Genomic DNA, 20,689 nt, shown 5'->3' on the forward strand with positions numbered 1-20,689 from the left:
ACCTTTGTATGATGGTTGCATACAACTTTGCACAGTGGTTGCACACATGTTAGTACATGGCATTATGCATATTTTAATATGTTACATGTATTCATTCTATAAATAATATTTGCCTAATAGAATTTTTTTTCATTTTCATTTCTCTGCATTATTCATACTCTCTCCTCACTTATTGTAGTATTAAAATCAGCCATATGTTGTCAAAGACTACTTAAAGCCTGAAAACAATAGAATATATTTACCATATTCCATATCTAGGACACTTTAAGAAATGCTTTAATTTATTTTGGCCATATCATTTGCCAGTTACTATTCCCCAATTTTCACTCCCAAGCTCCTAATTCTGAATATTACCTAACGTCATGGTTATTACAAAGAGCTGAACCTTAGATTTATTAATTCTTAGAAGAGAGGACACACTTCAGAGCCTATGGAATCCTTTATAGTCACTAACTCAACAATCCCTCACAGCTAATGAGGTTCTTCGGCAGTTTTTCATTGTAATGATGACAAAGTGCAAGACGCAGACAATGCAATGAAAAATTGATTCCACAAAATATGAAGTACATAAATATCCTTTCAAAACTATTCTTAGGGTAGTTGCTTCAAAGTCTCGTGAAACAAAAAAAGGATTAAAATAATTTGGGTTTTAATAAAGGCAAAAAAGAAATAAACAATAACTTTGTCAGAAGATAAATTATATCAATGGAAATCTGTAGCCAAAAGAGAGAAGAAATTGAGTATCCTGAAGCCATATATGAAATTATTCAGCATGAACTTAATCACTCATCAGTATTCCCTATCTGTGTACACGACTTGAAAATTTATAGAGCCCTTAAGTCACAGTGTTTTGTTTAACAAATTCAAAAACATACCAACAGGGAAAAAACAAAATCAGAAAATAATCATAGATTATTAAAAAATAAACACCGTGGAAGTCAAAAGCTGAGAAAGTAAGAAAATGTTTTCCTCCTTTTCATAAAATTTTCATAAGTCAGCCACACAATTTCATCATTATTTCTTAGGAGAGTAAGATTTATCATCTGAAAATCCAAAAATGGATTCTCTACCTTCATAATGTACAGCGACTGCTTCCAATCTGCAGAATACTGTGGTTGAGGAAAGTCACCAAATATGCCCTCCCTTTGTCTCCAAGGCCCCTCTCATGTTCTCACCCTCTTCCCTGATCCAGAAACACCTCCACATGTCCTCAAACTGGTGTCCTTGTTCCTACCAGTAAGTGACCCATAGGAGTGAATAGCATCTGCTGAAGGTCTTGATTGAGGCAGCAGAGTCAGACTTCTCTTGGTTCAGACAATACATAATACCACTTTTCAAAGAATTTTTAACACCAAAAAAGGGTGTTAAAAACAAGGTTATCAAAAGCTTACATATACAGTTGTATCCATCAGATTAAACGTCCCTCTCTTGACTAAGGCCACAGACAGCCCTGGATTTACAGGAGAATAACTATGAACTCAAATAATGGACTACAAGTCTGGATGTGGTTTTCTTTCTATCTATCTGAATTTAAAAGAATCGCTTAACTTCTCTGAGACTGCTTCCACAACTACAAAGAGGGAGTGATATGACATGTTGTGAGGCTCAAATGATAAAATTGCTAAGGAAACACTTAGTACTCAGCTCAATCACTGAAATTTTATAATAATTATTACCATTATTATTAAATATTCAACTCTTTGCTTATATTTTGCCTGTGACGAATGACACACAAGATACACAGGCATTTAATATAAGGCTCACTCACCTTTATTCTAAACAGTCTGTAAAAGTATTTCTAAGCTTGATATTCAGTATTAATTACAAATGTTTCCACCATTTCTCTTGGAAATTTTGGTGGTTTCATTGTGAAAATAAATAGGTTTATTATCAATTGCTAAAATTCATTTTGAATCTTTAAAAAACCATAATTTGTTCACTTAATATTCTAAGCACACTTTTAATAGAATATTTCTAGTTGTCTTATTATTTTTACTGAATTGCAAAAATGTCAGTACTTAGACCAATGGTTCTCCCACCACAGAACATGGTGCCCTAGGCATACCAGAGATCCATTAAAAACACCTGGGAAATCAAAACTGTATTCATAATAATACAAAGCAGTGTTTGCCTTTTCACTGTGTTGACATTTACACTAGAGGTACAAAACTGATGGTTGGTAAAACTGCTGGTACCTTAGCACAAAGCCAAGCAGTAGCTCCAAAGTATTCCAGGTGTAATTGTATTATTCACTTACTAGTCACAGTGAAAATAAAATGCCAGTTTCACTTAAAACCTGAAGACTTTCCCTTGAAGAAACAGTAAATAATCAATTTTATTAAATCTCAACCCTTAAATCCCAATGTGTTCTCAATATTTGGGGTGACAAATAGTGAAACATGAACAAAGAGCCATTAGTCAGTACCTATGTACAGTAGTCTCAAAGAAAAGCATGTGTGTGATGGATTGAGTTGCAAGCTGAACTAGTTGCTTTATTTATGGAATACAATTTTTCCTTGAAAAAACAACTGATAGAGAAAGCATGCTTTTTTAAAAAAATGGCAGACATGTTTTGTTTGTTTGAAAATGAACAAAGGGAGTCTGATACTTCGGGAAACAACTAATAATGTATGTTATTAATGATAAAATTTGAGCTTTCAAGTGAAAATTCAAATTTGGAAAACTCTGAACCATTACCATGAGGTCGTGAGTCCATATATGTAAAGGCTCTTTTGATAAGATCCTTATCAGTCATACGGATATTTTCCAAATGATCAGTGCCTGATGTTTCTAAGTCATACATAGGTAAAATTTCCATTCATAAAGCAAGATAGATCAATATTTTCATGCAACAAAGTATGAAAAATTCAATGGTAGGGTTTCAGATTCCTTATTGCAAGTAAGTTTTAAGAAATAGCCACTTGTGAAATTCTGGTATAGTATTAAAAGAAAATCAACAGTTATCTGAAAAAGATATCAAAATATCTCTCTCTTATCCAACTCTGTCTGAGGGAAGATAGATTATTTTCATATATTTTAACCAGAACAACATATTACAATAGACAAAATGAGATTTGAGAATCCAGCTGTCTTCTCTTAATCCAGATATTAGAGGGATTTATGAAAGCATAAAGTAATGTGTCTTTTTTGTTATTTCTTAGGGTTGAGAAAATTAAGTTCTTTTAATAACAAATATATATTATATGGTTACTGTAATTTTTAAAGAAATTAATAAATATTTTAAAATTTTCTCAATTTTAATGTTCATAACATGAATATCAATAGATAAGACACACCCAAGCAAAAGCTCTTTGGGGTCCTGAGACCAACCAATTTGAGAACTGCAACCTGGAAGTATATATAATATTTCCTTCAATTTAAATGCTAAGTTCCATGTGAGACCACCCACCTAAATTCTTCTTTCCTCTTTGAGCTTTCTGACAATTCTCAGTTCATTTGTAGAACAGAGATAATTGGTATGTCTTTATGTCCCTAGTTCAATTAATGATAAGATCAAACTTATTATAGCCCCCTCCATTCCCCCTGCTTCTCTCTTTTGATTATTCCTGAGACACAAGAACACATGTACCAGCCTTAGCTCTTCTACCATCTCATACAGTAAACATGTACTGAGCACTTCCTATACATCAGGTAATATACCAGACTCTAGGTGATATTATTATTATCAAGGAAATATTATACTAGGAGATCATAAAGACCAATGAGACAAAAACTCTGACCTTCAAAAGTCCAACCCAGTCCCTAAGTTGCATGTTGCCATAAAACACATGTTAAGAAATGCCTGTGGATGTGCTACATCTCTATTTTTTGTTGTTGAAGATAGAAAAGAGGTAGAAAATGTATATGAGCTATTCTAACATAATCAAGACTCTTCTGAGAATACAAAGATGCAAAATGAAAGGATAATAAACCTGTGTCTGCAACACAAAAGTTATCCTTCAAAGACACTCTTCTATATACCAAAGTTTTAGCTATGATAGGTGGGGGAGGTGAAGGTGTACAACTGGACAATCTCTGGAAGTAGCAGTACTGAAGCCAAATCCCCAGGACCCGTCCCCCTCCACACAAGTGTCAGAGCTTGAAAAAGAATGCAGATTAAATCATTTCTCTTTTACCACTGACCCTCTGCTTGCCCATGGAATGTGATCAGCCATGACTCTAGCCAGAAACCTGAGTAAGCAACCCAGACTCCTATCAATGTACAGGAATAAATTGTTAAAAAATGCATTGGAGCAAAGTTTGCACTTGGAAACGAACAATTGAAAAATCACCTCTGACAACCCTAGGTAATTTATAGCTTCTTTTTGCAGAGTCATGGTAAATTAATTGTTTGAGTAGAAGGAAAAAAGAACTTTATTGTATACAATTGAAAGATACAACTAATAATAATATGAAATTCTAGCTCCCAACTACTGCTTTAAATATTCTTTGCAGAAACACATTTGCTTTTAATTTTAGGAGTGGTTGGAGCTTGGGAACTCAAACTTGGTTTACAATTTCAGCACTTTAGTTCACAGAAGATACCCTGACAAACAATTTTTTTCTCATAAAAAAATTATTATGGTGAATTCTCTCCAGATCTTTAAATAGGTTATAGAAAATATGAATAAGTTTTCATATTGGTGTTATTTGAGGTTAAAAAAATAACAGACTTATTATCTCCTATTATTAACAAAATGATTTATAATTATTACTTTTACTCCTCATGTCTAATGAAGAGACAGCACTATTTAATAAGTTTAAGCCAAGTCAATCTTTGCATATCTAATGGGTAAATAGTAAGACTAAATAAATCTTCCAATGACAACAATGGACATTTATTCTCATTGCCAAGCAAAGGTAATCACTTCAACCAAAAAACAACCAATAACATAATCTGTTTTATAGTTTAAAATTTTTTCCTAAAGCCTAGAATGACTTAATTGCCTGTCTTTAATAAGTATTTCCATTTTTAAACTAATTAAATCTCTTCATCTAAGAAATAATTCCAGAGAAGGAAAATAGAGCCAGGAAGTGGGTTTAGCAGAGGAATAACCCCAAATCAAAATAAAATTACATGTAAATCATAGCCTGAGTTAAACCAAATAACTCAGTATGTAATGACCTATCTCAGATCGTTAAAAACCTAATTAGGTAAAAGAGGACATGTGGGTAGAAGTTTCTTCAGGGCTGTGTGTACAAGATAAAATTGAATTTCACTTAGAATGATATCTCTAAGAATTATGTCTCTATTAAGAATTACATCTCTAATTATATATCTGATATCCTCTAGGCCATGAATACACTGCTTCATCAATAGAAGAGCCATAACTAGCCATTTTGAAAAAAAAAAATCACATGGGATTCGAAAAGATAATAATAACAAATGAACATTTTAAATGAAGAAAACCCCTCACAGCTATAAAAAAGAAAAGAAAGCAAGAAAACAAACACATGAGCCTCAAATTCGCTAGCATGTTGTGTCTGGGTTCCTGCCAAGTATCACAAACCACATTTGATATTTTGTGTTTTTGGCTGAGTGACATCAGAATATCTTTGAAGGGATATTCAAAGATATCTTTGAAGGGATATATTGAAGGGGAGAGAGAACTTAGGAACCAGCAAATGAGCCATCCGGGGTATAGCTGTATCATTTCTAGTTGATGATCAAAACAACGTTGGAAGCAGTTCAATTAAAAAAGAAAATCAATGATACACTGAGGTAGTAATAGTCAAAAATATACCCCGGGAAAGGCCAAGCTTGAAATTCTTTGGCTTCTGCTATGAAACATTAGTGTCTAACCTATCAGCAGACAGAACAACTTTTACCTAAACCATGGCATTGAACAATACGGTGTTGTCTCAAGAAACAGCTTCTAATCTCTGATCATTCAGAGCACATTACATGCTTTAGTTCAAGAGAGAAGCGAAAGGATTATGTTAAGTCAGAAGATAGTGCCTTCAATGTGAAGGCAGATGAAATCAGGAATCTCCCCAAACTTGGCTCAGCACATTAAAATTAGTCCTGTCTATAAAGAAACTGCCAAGACTGCTGAGGATGTGAAAGTTAATACTGTCCTGATGTAAACTGTCAGTCCATTGCCACTCCCCCCTAGAAAGCCATGCTATAATGCTGATTTCTACCAAAGTGCTTCATTGTGGAATAGAGATTTCTCAAGTCTGAAATTCCTCATCTTCTGGTAGACTTTCTTAACTGTGAGGTGTTTAGTTTAATAAGGTAATTTAACTTGAATAAATGGATTTTTTCCTGAACTTCTAAGATGGCTAAAGAATTCTCCTTAGCTTTACACATAAGATAGCATGAGATGAAATACAAGGTAAAAAGTGTTCATATTTTGGTTCCGATCAGGTTGAAAATTAAACTGTATGTATTTCTTGTTAGTCTGTAAGATAGAACATTTTTATGTGGTCCTGTCAGTAAAATGAACAATTCAACAATACAGGTAAATCATTATAGAAAGCAAATAGAAAGAGAATGATCTTTCCAAAAAAAAAAAAAAAAAGTCAACAAATAATTCATAAGGAATGACAAAATCATTACCTCTGCTCTCTGTGTTCTGGGGAAAGCAGTTGACTTTTCTATGGCATAAACATCCACCAGGTAAAGACATGCTCCTTGCTCCCGGTCCAGTATGGCTGCAGTCTGAATGATGCCACTCCTTCGTCCAATAGTAAAGAGCCGTCCAACAGTTTTTTCCTCACAACGGACTGAGACAATATAATACTCCACTGGGGCTTCAGATCCTCTAGGGCTAGCTGCTTCTATTGATATCACATTGGTGCCAATGGGTTCTCCCTCCTTCAAAATGGTTATATATTTGGGTTGCGTAAAAACAGGTCCATCAAGGCCCTGAAGAATGACGGTCAGTTCAGTGGTTGATTTCCTCCTTTCAGGGCCAAGGTCTGTGGCTGAAACTATGAGATTATAGATCAGCTGAGAAGGCACCAGCGCTGAAGCCACTCTCAGGTCTCCACTATAGCGATCCACAATGAAGGTGTCTGTGTCACCATTGATGATCTCATACTCCACCTCTCCATTCGCCCCTTCATCTGGGTCAGCAGCCATGATTGTGGTCAGAACAGAACCAATCACAGCCGAAGGGTCTGCAGCCAGGGCATTTTGTGATATAAACATTGGAACATTGTCATTGAGGTCTGTGACCAAAATAGTCACGTTTTTCAAAGCATACCGTCTAGTTTCTATAGGCACAGCTTGATCATTGGCTTTAACAGTTAACTCAAAGAGATTAGCAAATTCCCGATCTATCTCAGCATTAGTATAGATAGTGCCTTTGACTTCATCTATGCCAAAGTGGTTGCCCCGTGGCATCTGCTGGATGATTGTATAGGAGAGCTGCCCGTTAATGTCTGCATCGGGGTCATGTGCAGTCACAGAAATGACAGATGTTCCAATGGGGATGTTCTCAACAATAGACTTGAAAATATCCCCAGGAGGGAAGGTAGGAGGATTGTCATTGAAGTCTCTCACGTGTATAACCACCGACATTGTAGATGAACGAGGAGGCCTTCCTTGGTCTTTTGCTGTTATATTTAATTTGTACAAAGACTGTGTTTCAAAGTCCAATTTTTTGGCAAGAAAAATACTCCCAGTGTTTGGGCTAATGCTGAAAGTTCCATGGTTGTTAGTCCCAGTGATACTGTAATGTAAGTCAGCATTGTCACCTGAATCTGAATCAGTTGCAGTAACAGAGGACACGAGTTCACCGATTCTCATGTTTTCCAAAACATCAACGAATAACGTTGACTTAGGGAAAGAAGGGGTATTGTCATTTTCATCTAAAATATCAATATTTAAGGTACAAGTCGAATTGAGGGAGACTGCTCCTGAATCCACTGCTTGAATTACAAGGGAATAGGCAGGTGTGGCTTCATAGTCTAATCTGCCAATCAGTGTCACCTGACCAGAGGTGCTGTCTATAGCAAACTGTCTTTCTTCATTTCCTTTTATTACAGAATAGTGAATAAGTCCATTATTACCTTCATCAACATCTGAGGCAGATACTCTTAAAACCTGTGTCAGGTTGGCTGCTGACTCTGATATTGTTGCTTGGTAAAAGTCTTTTAAAAATTTGGGAGCATTATCATTTATATCCTTCATGTAAACATGTACCGTGGCCTGATCTTTAAGAGGCTGAGGGAGCCCCTGATCTGTTGCGATGACTGTAAAGCTAAACACCGCAGTCCCCCTCCGCCTCATAAGAGACTCCCTGTCAAACTGATGGGTATTTGTAATTTCCCCACTAATGGCATGCAACTCAAAATCTGGCTGCACTGTTTCAAAAGAATACCTTACTTCTCCATTTGGCCCAAAGTCTTTATCTATGGCACTTACTTTGCCCACAGACGACCCAGGTCTCTGCTCTTCTTCAAAATAAAATGTGTAATTGGTGCTGTTAAAAAGAGGTCTGTTATCATTTACATCTTCTAAAATTACAGTAACATTCACAGTAGCACTAAGGGGTTCCACCGCTCTGTCAGAAGCAACAACCAGTAAAACATATCTGTCTTGAAGTTCACGGTCCAGTTCACTTTTTATATACAATTGACCATCTGGGAATATGCCGAAAGCATCCCCGGTATTGCCTTCAGCAATGCTGTACGCAATTTCACCATTTGCTCCTGAATCCTTATCAAAAGCTTGCACTTTAAAGAATCGAGAATTCACAGGTTCTGACTCAGAAAGGGTGACCTCATAAGAAAGCTGGTCAAACACTGGTGGGTTGTCATTTACATCATGGACATACACTGTTAAGATGAAACTAGAGGAGAGCTGGGGAACACCCATATCAGATGCTAAGATCTCTATCTGGTAGGAACCAGCATGAACATCCAGGGGTCCTAGTAGACTAATATTACCATTCTTTTCATTGATAGTAAAGAGATTCTTGGGGTTTTGCTTCAGGCTATAGAGTACCATCCCATTGACACCTTCATCAGGGTCCACAGCTTTGGCTTGGAAAATGCTGTGACCTGCCTGCCAATTTTCAACCACATTCACACTCTCTACTGCCTGAATGAAATGGGGAGAGTTGTCATTCAAATCCTTAACTGTTATATTAACCATAGAGTCTCCAGTCACTGTGCCCCCACTGGCTACTACTTTTAGCTGATAAAAGGATTGCTCTTCTCTGTCAATCACACTTGCTGTGGTAAGCTGCCCAGTAACCTGGTTGATAGCAAACATACCTTTCTGATCCCCGGTAGTAATGAGATAACTGATGTTGGAATTGAGATCCATGGTGGATGCAGACACACTACCCACATGATATCCCAGGGCCACATTCTCAAAGACCACGAAGCTGTAGGCAGCCTGGCTGAATACAGGCGGGTTGTCTTGAGTGTCCAACACAGTGATGGTTACTATCGCCTGGTTGGGAGACTGCAAATTGCCACCATCAGTAGCCACTATTTGCAACTGGTAAGCAGTTTTTTCTTCTCTGTCTAGGGCCATTCTTGTAGAAATAACCCCACTCTGAGCATTGACCTGAAACCGAGACCTGTCCCCAGCTGATATACTATATTTGATGGTTCCATTGAGACCCAAATCTGGGTCAGTGGCAGACACGGTGGTGATGTAGCTACCTCCAGGCTCATTCTCCTGAATATGAGCAAAGTATTGGATTGGGTAGAACACAGGGCTGTTGTCGTTAATATCCAGGAGGCTCACATTTATGCGAACCATTGATGACTGGGGAGGTGACCCCAGATCTGTGGCCAGAACCAACAGGGAGTAGAAAGCTTGTTCCTCCCTGTCCAAGGAGGAGATAGTACTCAACCTCCCAGACACAGGATCCAGGCGAAAGGACCTCTGGTCGGTCTCAGCTTCCTGCAGGGAGAATCGCACTGTCCCATTGTCACCCAGGTCCCCATCGGTTGCCCCAAGCACCAGTAGTTCAGTCCCAGTAGGTGCATTCTCAACCACAGACACATTATATCCTTCTGGCTGGCTAAACACTGGCTTCTCATCATTCACATCCAAGAGAGTCACAACAAGCTGGGCATAGGAAACCTTGGGGTGAACCCCCTGGTCCCGAGCACTGATATTCAGTACAATCTGGGAAGCAAGTTCACGGTCCAAGCCCCCGGCAAGCCCAGTGGTCACTAGACCGCTGTGTTCACTGATATGGAACCAACCCAGGCCATTACCAGAGACGATGCTGTAACGCAGGTTAGCATTGAGACCAGAGTCGCCGTCAGTGGCGGACACGCCACTCACATAGCTTCCCGGGGGCGCCTCCTCGCTCAGGTTCACTCTGTACACTTGCTGGGCAAACACGGGAGGGTGGTCATTGATGTCATTGACGAAAATCACCAAACTCGCCACGGAAGAGCGCGCCTGGACCGCTGCGCCAGGGGGCGCCCCGTAGTTATCCGAGACAGAAACCGTCAGGTTGTAAGAAGGGATGCGCTCCCGGTCTAGGGCGCTGGCAACTTTGATGAGACTCAGGTTCGGCACTTTGCTCCTCTGCACCTCAAAGTGGCGCTGCTCGTTGCCTCCAAGGATCTGCACGGAGATGTTCCCGTTGGCCGCTGGGGAGTCTGCGTCCGTCACGGTGAGCAGAGCCACCACCGTGCCCACTTGAGCGTTCTCATCTACCGAGGCGTAGCGCGAGGTGGCGGGGAAGTAGCGGAATTTTACCACCGGGTCATTGTCGTTGACGTCCAGCAGCTGAATCAGCGCCTCGGCACGCCCAGTGAGGGAAGGCACGCCTCGGTCCATAGCCTGCACGGTAAGCGAGTACTGGCGCCGGGCCTCGAAGTCCAAGGGCTCCCGCACCGTGATGAGCCCCGTTTCGGGGTCCATTTGGAAGGGGGTCCCCTCGTCCTGAAGCCGATAGCGGATATCCGCGTTGGTGCCCTCGTCCGCGTCCGCCGCCGCCACCTGGAGGACGCTGGAGCCCACCGCGGCGTCCTCAGGCACCCCCGCCTGGTAGTGGGAACTGCCAAAAACCGGGGGGTTGTCATTAATGTCCTGCACACTCACGTTTACCTGCAGGTAGCCCCGCCGCTTGGGCTCGCCCTTGTCCTCCACTTCCACCAACAGCTGGTACTGCGGTGTGACCTCGCGGTCCAGCCCGCCCTTGGACACCAGGTGCAGGAACGCGCCCTCGCCGCTCGGGTTCAGGGTGATATCCAGGCGGAAGCGACCGGCCTCGTTGCCCTGGATGATGCGATAGGACCGGTGGTCAACGCCATTGGAGCCGATGTCCGAGTCGGTGGCGGTATCCAAGATGACTTGCCGCCCGCTGCTGCTGTCTTCCTTGAAAGTGACCACAATCGAGGGTTCTGGGAAGACCGGGGCGTTGTCATTGAGGTCCCGCACCAACACCCGCACCTCGGTGGGGTAGGTGGGTGAGCTGGAAAGAACCACCAGGTTGATGACGTCGCTGGGCAGGCTCTCGCGGTCGATGGTCGCAGTGGTGTACAGGGCCCCGGTGCTACTGTTTATAGCAAACAGGGCGTGGCTTTCGCTGAGCCTGTAGGTGAAGCCTGGGCGCGTCTGGATGGTACCCACCAGCGTGCCGGGAGGTTGCTCCTCTAGCACCTGGAACACCTGGCGTTGCTCCGCCCCGCTGACCCGGGCGGGCCCCGGGAGCAGGGACAGCAGCCAAAAGACCCGAAGGAGCTGAAATAACGTTAAAGTGGGCAGCGGGAGCCACGGGCGGCCAGGGGCCCTGTCTGCTGCCAAGTCCATGGTCTTGGCTCCCTGGGACTGAGTGATAAAGAGAAGGAAGAGGTGAGGCCAAAAAAAAAAAAAAAAAAAAAGACTGATAATGACAGGGATCAAGTAGCACCAGCAGACATGCAGCCGAGGGCTCGGAGAGCTCTGCTATTTCAAAGAACTTCCAGTCCAGAAGAAGCAATTCGCCCGAGTAAAAGCCTCCAGGTAGCCATTTGGACGCTTAGTGAGGGAAGAGATGCCTTGAGGAAAAGCGGCAGGGCATTCCTCGGGCACTTACTCCTGCTTGTGGACGAGTTCCCCGAGAAGTTTCTCCAATCTCCTATAATTCCCCCTCCACTTTATTGTCGAATGCGGAGAGTCTGAGCGTTTTCGCCAGGGGTGGATAGGAGTTGGGAGAAGTTGCCTGTATTTAAGGTATAGGAGGAATTACCGCAAACAATTATCTTCAGAAACTTTAAAACTTACCCAAGGCGAAGAAACTGAGGAAGGAAGAACAAACTTCCGCAGCGGTGTGGAGCGAACAACTGCGCACTGGGGAGGGGGCGATGCGGAACCGGGGATTATCGAATTCCTTTCCCAAAAGCTGGAGACAAGGAGTTTCCTCGAGTTCCCCCTCTCCTCAAGAACAAGGCTGCAAAGCCCTTCAGCAGGGCTGCAGAAGTGGCGCGGAGGCCCAGGCGGCGGCGTCTAAGCTCGGGCAGCCAGCAAACTGCATTCCAAACGCTCGCTGGGCGCTCTGGAGCGCTCAGCTCCGTCCCTTCTCCTCCAGGAGGAGCTGCCGCCGCCCCTGCTGCCGCTTCCAGCCCTTAGGCGGGCACAGGCAAAATCCAGCGCTCCTCAGCATTTTTTTTTTTTTTTTTACCTCTGCCGGGACGCCTGCCGACCCATTATTTGTACATCCAAATCAAGCGCAGGTCCCCCTTTCTTCTCGGCCTCGCCGGCGTCGGGCAGGAGCAGCGCGCTGTCCCCGCGTCCCCTCCCCTCACCACGCCAGGGGACTCCTTCTCCGGCGGTCCCAGTCAGAAGCCCCCTCTAGTGCGCCTCGCCCCTGACCTCTTGCCCTTTGGTTTTATTGTCCCGTGTCAGTTTCACTTTGTAATCCACAAGGCTTTTTGTTTGGGGCGGGGTAGGGTGGTGGTGATCGGTGCCCCTTTTCTCCCGCACTGTTGACGGTGGAGGCGGGGAAGTCGGCGCTGGACCGCGGCGGCGCCCCCAGCAGCTCCGGACGGCGGCTGTCAGCGCTCTCCCTCTCGCCTGCCCGGGCTGAAGGTTGCAGCGCCGCCGAGGAGCTGGAGCTCCGCGAGCCCCTCTCAACCTCCGGCTGGTCTCCCTCGCTCTCCCCGCCCCTTCCCCGCCGCACGCGCGCGCGCGCGCACACACACACACACACACACACACACACACACAAACAACACACACACAGCGCGCCGCCGAAACACAAACAGAGGGGGAGGGAAGACCGCGAGCTGAGCAGGACTCAGAAACTTTGCTCGCCACTCATTGATCCCCGCACTTTAGTTCAGCCGGACTGCCCCGGGCTCCGGGTGCTGTCACCTACCGCCCCTCCCTCGCCCCAGCCCCATTGGACCCGAGCTGAAGCGGCCCCGCCTGGCGCTCCTGCCGCCCGCGCGCTTCGACTTTGTCGGCCTCCGACTGGCTTCTCGGGATGCTAATCACTCCAGCCTCCCGGAGGACGGTAGGCGGTCGGGTGTGGGAGCCCGGCGAGTAGGAGGCGCTGAGAAAGGGTGGGTGGGGGCTAGGCGGTGATTCCCTCCCCTCTTTTTCTTTCTTTCTTTTTTTTTTTCTTTTTGGTCAAATCTTGGCCGGCATCTGAGCAATAACAGCAAAAAGCTGCTGCCGAATGGATGGGGGTGGGGTCAGGTTTGCAGATAAATAACTTTAGGGACCGGGTCTGGGGGAAGACCGTTAGGTTGTTATGCTAGTAATAACTCAAGGGTAAGGGGGTCGAGAGAAATAAAAGAAAGGCAGGGGGTGAGGGTCTGTTAGAGCGGGAGGAAGGATTAAGCAAAGCCTGTCTGGGAATGCAAAGCGCAGATTTGCTTTAACCGTTTCCTGCCCTTTCTCTTTCGAAGGGAAGGAAGGGAGTTGCCGTACAATAAGATCCAACAGCACTCAAACCGAACCTTCCCGAATCCTCTGTCTACAGAGCGAGCCAACTGCAGTCCGGGTCTAACCCTAAACCTGTCTCCAGTCGCCCCGCCCCTGCCTCCAGGTGATCAGGGGCATCAAGCCCTGGGCACCAACTGCACTTCGGATTTCCTATAGGAAAAGCCGGGGAACTCCTGTTTTGTTTCCTTTCCCAAAGTTTGGAATTTTGATATTTGTTGGGAGTATTGCCCTCTAGCCATTTTCTAGCCAAAGGAATCCTGACGAATGGTTTCTTTTTGTTTTGGTTTAGTTTTTGTCTGGGGGAAAGGTAGATATGAGAAAAATTGAAATGAATAGAATGAAATTTAAATTTTAGAATTACCCACGTGCCACTCGAGGCATTCAGATTAACTCCCCTGCTATTTACTGTAGCTGATTTTTTTTATGGTATCGCGCAGCACTTCAAAGAAGGGGGAAAATGTGACTAGGAATCAGGTCAGTATTATTTCCCCTTTAAGGAAAACCGCTTAGAAAATAAGAATTTAAGCCAAGTAATGCAAATATAGGGCGTAAGTCAAACATTTCACCCACAGTGACCCCCTCCAAATTTAAAATTTCTGAGCTGGGAGATGATTTAGCCATGAGTAAATACTGCCCTCTGCTGTTCCCTGTCAATCTTACATCTTTAGTCGTCTGGTTTCTTGTTTAAAATTAAAGGCAGAGACTAGAAGGATCTGGTTACAAGCCTAATTCCTCCTTCTTGCCTAGGGATAGTAGCAGAGAAAAAAGATCTTTTGGGATCTCCTCGTGCCTTTCTTAGGTAAAAAAAAAAATTTAAGCAATAAGACAGATAGCAAATCCAGGTCCTCTGATCCAGACAGAATATCCAGAATTGATATATGTAAATCTGAATGGTAAAAAAACACTATCAACAATTCCTTTGTTTAGAACACTTACTTCCGCGGTTTTCTATACCATATATACCAATATACGTAGTATATATGATGAGTGAATTAGAAAAAAACAAGAAAGTATTTCATCATTTTTTTATTTTTAGCCCATGAAAATTGTAAAAGCTTTGGAAGTTATTCTTTTAAAAGAGATATTTTAAAGCATTTTCTCAAAACTCATGTCTCTGCCAGTAAATTGCAGCTTTTATTTTGATGTAATTTAACCCACAAAGATTTGTATATTTACATAGTGAAACCAGAAATTTTCACAAACCATGGCTATGATATGTGATTTTGAGAATATTCGGGTTTTCTTATTTGTTTGTTGTTGTTTACTAATGTGCAACAGTTCAGTCATTTGGGTAGGAAAGAGTAGAAAGGGAGCATTTAGTTCTTTCTCAGAGATCAGGTATACTTTTTTCTGTTTTCTTGTTTGTTTGGAGAGCCTGTGGGATAATCTTCATATTTAGTCTCAAGAACATTAATGTTAAATCTTCATCATTTATGAGTGAATTTAATTTGCTTGTAATGGGTTAACATTCATTTTGTGGAATAGGAGGAAGTGTAACATATATTTTTAAATTTCAAAATTCAAGATATGACAAAGTTAAGTAATACAGAAAATGTATATATATTCAGGACATAAAATCATTTTTTGAACAATTCTGAAAGAATATAAAAAATGATTTGGACATTGGCATGGTTGTATAAATAAATGGAAACCTTCCATGATAACTACATTAAAGTAACACCTTCATTTATAGATAAAAACCTACACATAAAATTGCAATCTATTACACATAGGTGTATAATTTAATGTATGGTACAGAGAATGGTTTTAATAAAAGACAATGAAGCTTTCCTTATATTTAATTTTTCTTCTTTGGATTTCAGAAATTGTAGTGATATAATGAGTAATGAAAAGTAAGGATGCCCCCAACAAAATGAAAGGAAATAAAGACATAGTATAACTATATGGGTGAAAAAAGCAAAGTTTATTTTTGCTTTTCCACCGAAAGCTTATTTATTTTAAGAAAAGGATTACTTTGTGAAAGCTTTCAATAAACTTGAAGTTATATGCTTCTAAAAGAGAAGATATTTGTCAGTTTTAATAGACTGTGGGGAAAAATTTTATTTTTTATGTCCAGACACGAAAGGAGCTAGACTTTTAAAGCATACATTAAAAAAATAAAAAGATTTTGTGACAATCTGTTATCCTAATGTGTACCAGTTACCATCATTACTTCATTAAATGTCTGAAATTACTTTTTTTTTTCATGATTTAGACCCTAGGTGAAGAAGCTTAGATTAATCATACTATATAATTCATTAGGAACATTGTTGCAGAAAAGGATTCTCCCTCTGCTTCTTCCTTTTCTGCCTTCTTCTCCTTTCCTCTCTTCTGCTCTTCCCTACCTTCTTTCTTCCCTTCTCTCTCCTTTTCCTCTCTTTTCTCTCCCTATTTTCTCTTCCACTTTCTTTCCCTCTCCTTCTTCCTCCTCCTCCTCTCCTTTCCTCTTTTCTCTTCCTTTCCAATTCCTGCCCCTCTCTTCCCTTATCTCCATTCCCCTCCTTTCTCTCCCTCTCCCATCCTTCCCCTCCCATCCTTCACTTTACACTTCACTGTATTTTGCTCACCTTATCTTATTCTACCTTACTCTTTTCTCTCCTTAGCATTCTTCACTTCTGTTACAGGACTCCCAGAGGCAAACATTCTAATAAGTGGAATGTGTAGTTTTTGGTTCCATGTTTTTGCAAAATTTATTATGTATTATTTAGTTGTGCTGTATTTTTAACTGAGATAAATCATTTGGGTTATATGGTGTATGTGTCTCATCCTGTTTTTTATCTTTTTCACCAAGTGCTATTTTTAAGGTTTATACATGTTGTTATAAGTGTACGATTAGATTGTCTCTGACTTCTGCAGTTTTACAGTAACACATGTATCCATTTCTCTTAACCTGTCTACTTACATGATTATAGACATCCAGTTTGCCTTCAACTCCCTGACATCACAGATTAGTCTGTAATGAACATCCTTGTAATTTGTCCCCAAAAGGCAGTGAATATTTTGGGGATGTATACAAAGGAATGGAAGAGGCCTTTATCACATATCTGAAATGAATAGCTGATTGTTTGCTAAACTAGAGAGAATTAAGTTCATAGGATACAGTGTTTCGGAGCAAGATGTGAACTGATCCTAGAATTGGGAAGCATGGAGTTCGGAGATGGCAAACTTTTAGCAGTAGGACGGGTTAGATATCTGAAGTCTGTAGACTGTAGTTTTTGCCAAGTGGCAGATTGTCTCTTGGTATCATTGACGCAAGTGGGGTAGGATTTTTGTCCTTATTTATTTTATTTTTCTTACTCTTCTATATGACTCTTTTGCTTTCCAACTTCTGCTAAATGTTTAACTTAATATTTTAAAGTTTCTTATTTCCTGATAAATATATTGCTATAAATTTCCCTCAAAGTACTGTACTAACTTTACTCCACAAAATATTAATTATAAAATGCTACATGCAATGATTTCATTTTTATTCACTTAAATTTTTAGTAAATTTATTTTATGGTTTCCTCTGTAGCACAAGATTGTTTATTAATATATAAATACATTTCTAAATATGTATAGAGTAATAAAGAGCCCTCTCGTTCAGCAATCCTGCTGCCTTTCACCACCTTCCCTGGTACCCAAAATCTATATCCCTTTGTTGCTATTTATTTGTTGTGTTATATTCAAAGTGTCTGTGATAGGAATGGAAAGTGCCTGCCATCTTCAAGGAATGCTACCATTTAAAGGAAAAGGAATACTCATGTGAAGGAATATATGATAGCATTGAAAAGTGCTCAATTTTAATTTCTAAGTGATTTCTACCTACTTCTGCTTCCTACTCTTTGCGTCTCCTCCTTTTTAAAAGTTGACTGTAAACCATTTTTTAATTTCAAATTTGCTGAACATATTCCAAATGAAACAGTAACTATGCATGTCTAAGAATTTAGTATGTGGGTGTCTCCCAAGCATTTTTAGACAAATTCCAAAATAAAGTGTTAAGTATCAAAACACAAAACAAAGCAAAAATACCTGTGATAAAAAGAAGTCTACAGTTTCTTTCCTCTCTTATCTTAACCCACTCCAATCAGTTCAGGTCAGTCGCTCAGTCATGTCGGACTCTTTGCGACCCCATGAATCGCAGCACGTCAGGCTACCCTGTCCATCACCAACTCCCGGAGTTTACTCAAACTCATGTCCATCGAGTCGGTGATGCCATCCAGCCATCTCATCCTCTATCATCCCCTTCTCCTCCTGCCCCCAATCCCTCCCAGCATCACGGTCTTTTCCAATGAGTCAATTCTTCGCATGAGGTGGCCAAAGTATTGGAGTTTCAGCCTCAGCATCAGTCCTTCCAATGAACACCCAGGACTGACCTCCTTTAGGATGGACTGGTTGGATCTCCTTGCAGTCCAAGGGACTCTCAAGAGTCTTCTCCAACACCACAGTTCAAAAGCATCAATTCTTTGGTGCTCAGCTTTCTTCACAGCACAACTCTCACATCCATACATGACCACTGGAAAAACCGTAGCCTTGACTGGACAGACCTTTGTTGGCAAAGTAATGTCTCTGCTTTTTAATATGCTATCTAGGTTGGTCATAACTTTTCTTCCAAGGAGTAAGTGTCTTTTAATTTCATGGCTGCAGTCACCATCTGCAGTGATTTTGGAGCCCAAAACAATAAAGTCTGACACTGTTTCCACTGTTTGTTTCCGCATCTATTTCCCATGAAGTGATGGGACCAGATGCCATGACCTTAGTTTTCTGAATGTTGAGCTTTAAGCCAACTTTTTCACTCTCATCTTTCACTTTCATCAAGAGGCTTTTTAGTTCCTCTTCACTTTCTGCCATAAGGGTGGTGTCATCTGCATATCTGAGGTTATTGATATTTCTCCTGGCAATCTTGATTCCAGCTTGTGCTTCTTCCAGCCCAGCGTTTCTCATGATGTACTCTGCATATAAGTTAAACAAACAGGGTGACAATACACAGCCTTGACGTACTCCTTTTCCTATTTGGAACCAGTCTGTTGTCCCATGTCCAGTTCTAACTGTTGCTTTGTGACCTGCATATAGGTTTCTCAAGAGGCAGGTCAGGTGGTCTGGTATTTCCATCTCTTTCAGAATTTTCCACAATTTATTGTAATCCACACAGTCAAAGGTTTTGGCATAGTCAATAAAGCAGAAATAGATGTTTTTCTGGAACTCTCTTGCTTTTTTGATGATCCAGCGGATGCTGGCAATTTGATCTCTTGTTCCTCTGCCTTTTCTAAAACCAACTTGAACATCTGGAAGTTCATGGTTCACATATTGCTGAAGCCTGGCTTGAAGAATTTTGAGCCTTACTTTACTAGCGTCTGAGATGAGTGCAATTGTGCATTAGTTTGAGCATTCTTTGGGATTGCCTTTCTTTGGGATTGGAATAAAAACAGACCTTTTCCAGTCCTGTGGCCACTGCTGAGTTTTCCAAATTTGCTGGCATATTGAGTTCAGCACTTTCACAGCATCCTCTTTCAGGATTTGAAATAGCTCAACTGGAATTTCATCACCTCCACTAGCTTTGTTCGTAGTGATGCTTTCTAAGGCCCACTTGACTTCACATTCCAGGATGTCTGGCTCTAGGTGAGTGATCACACCATCATGATTTTCTGGGTCATGAAGATCTTTTTAGTACAGTTCTTCTGTGTATTCTTGCCACCTCTTCTTAATATCTTCTGCTTCTCTTAGGTCCATACCATTTCTGTCCTTTATTGAGCCATTCTTTGTGTGAAATTTTTCCTTGGTATCTCTCTCTTACCCAAAGCAATCCAACAAAATTTTTCTTATCAATATCTCAGTTGATCATGTCCTTCTCCTCGATTAACTTTACTCATTTCCCTTCGTCAATGCCATGCTTCCTCATCTTTTCAGTCTCAGATGTTTTACTGTGTAGCAAGCACCCTAGGGTTCATGGGACAAATAGTCACCATCACCATCTGTTCTGTAACCTCTGTCTCTTGGTGATCTTGTCCTATATCAAGGCTTCAAATAAATTGATTACACTCAGAAAGAATGTGAACTCTGCAGTTCTTGGGTTCAATGTTCTGTCCACATCCATGAAATTGTTTGTTAACTATGCTATTCAGATCTTATATATCGTTACTGACTTTCTCTTGGCTTCATGTATTGATTCTAAAAGTGGCATGGAGGCATGTTAAATCTGCGTTTGTGATTGCAAATTTAAATATTCTTGTAGTTATGTAGCTATCCTTGTTTTGCATGTTAAGACATTTTAATATATATTTTATATTTTATTTATTCTCATGTTATATATTTTATGTTTGTAAATGCACATATAAATATAATTTATATATTCATCATGAATTAAACCTTTTTTAATTAAGATTTGATTTTCTTTATCCCAAATAATGTGCTTTTCCTTAAAGTCTGCTTTGGTCAGATACAAGTGCAGGTAACCAGCATTCTTTGCTACTATCATGACAGATTTTTTTTTCCCATCCTTTTCACCTTTTATTCTCTGTACCCTAATGTTTTAAAAGTATTTCTGACACAGCATTAAATTTGAAAATGCATTCATTTTTTAAAAAATTTATTCACATTTAATATTTATACTTAATTCCTATTTAAATCTGCTATCTAACTTTGTGTTTTGCTTATTTTTCTCTAGTTTTTCTTTTGTTTATCTCTATGCTTCTTACCTGTTTTTAATTAATTAGGAATTTCTTTCACTTTCTGCTACTACTTTGGGTGATATAGGCTCTGTTTTGGCTATTTTCATTTTACTTCAAGAAATTACAAAAATATTCTTCTCAAAGTCTAAAATAATTCAATACCTTATGAAAAAAGAGTTCTTCAACA

General features: G+C 40.9%; 1 protein-coding gene and 1 long non-coding RNA gene across 4 annotated transcripts in view; one reads left to right on the forward strand and one right to left on the reverse strand.

The window, feature by feature from the left end:
• The window catches only part of FAT4 (FAT atypical cadherin 4), a 174,986-nt gene extending 163,249 nt beyond the window's left edge, over positions 1–11,737 (reverse strand). The window contains exon 1 of the mRNA XM_043486767.1: positions 6,563–11,737. Coding sequence (XP_043342702.1) covers positions 6,563–11,737 — 5,175 coding nt within the window. The remainder of the gene's footprint in view (positions 1–6,562) is intronic.
• Positions 10,646–20,689, forward strand: part of LOC122452984 — a 36,791-nt gene continuing 26,747 nt past the window's right edge. For all 3 annotated transcript variants that reach the window (XR_006272895.1, XR_006272897.1, XR_006272896.1), the window contains exon 1: positions 10,646–10,772. This is a non-coding gene — a long non-coding RNA (uncharacterized LOC122452984). The remainder of the gene's footprint in view (positions 10,773–20,689) is intronic.

This window comes from Cervus canadensis, chromosome 1 (assembly GCF_019320065.1).
Source record: "Cervus canadensis isolate Bull #8, Minnesota chromosome 1, ASM1932006v1, whole genome shotgun sequence".
Classification (NCBI taxonomy): Eukaryota; Metazoa; Chordata; class Mammalia; order Artiodactyla; family Cervidae; genus Cervus; species Cervus canadensis.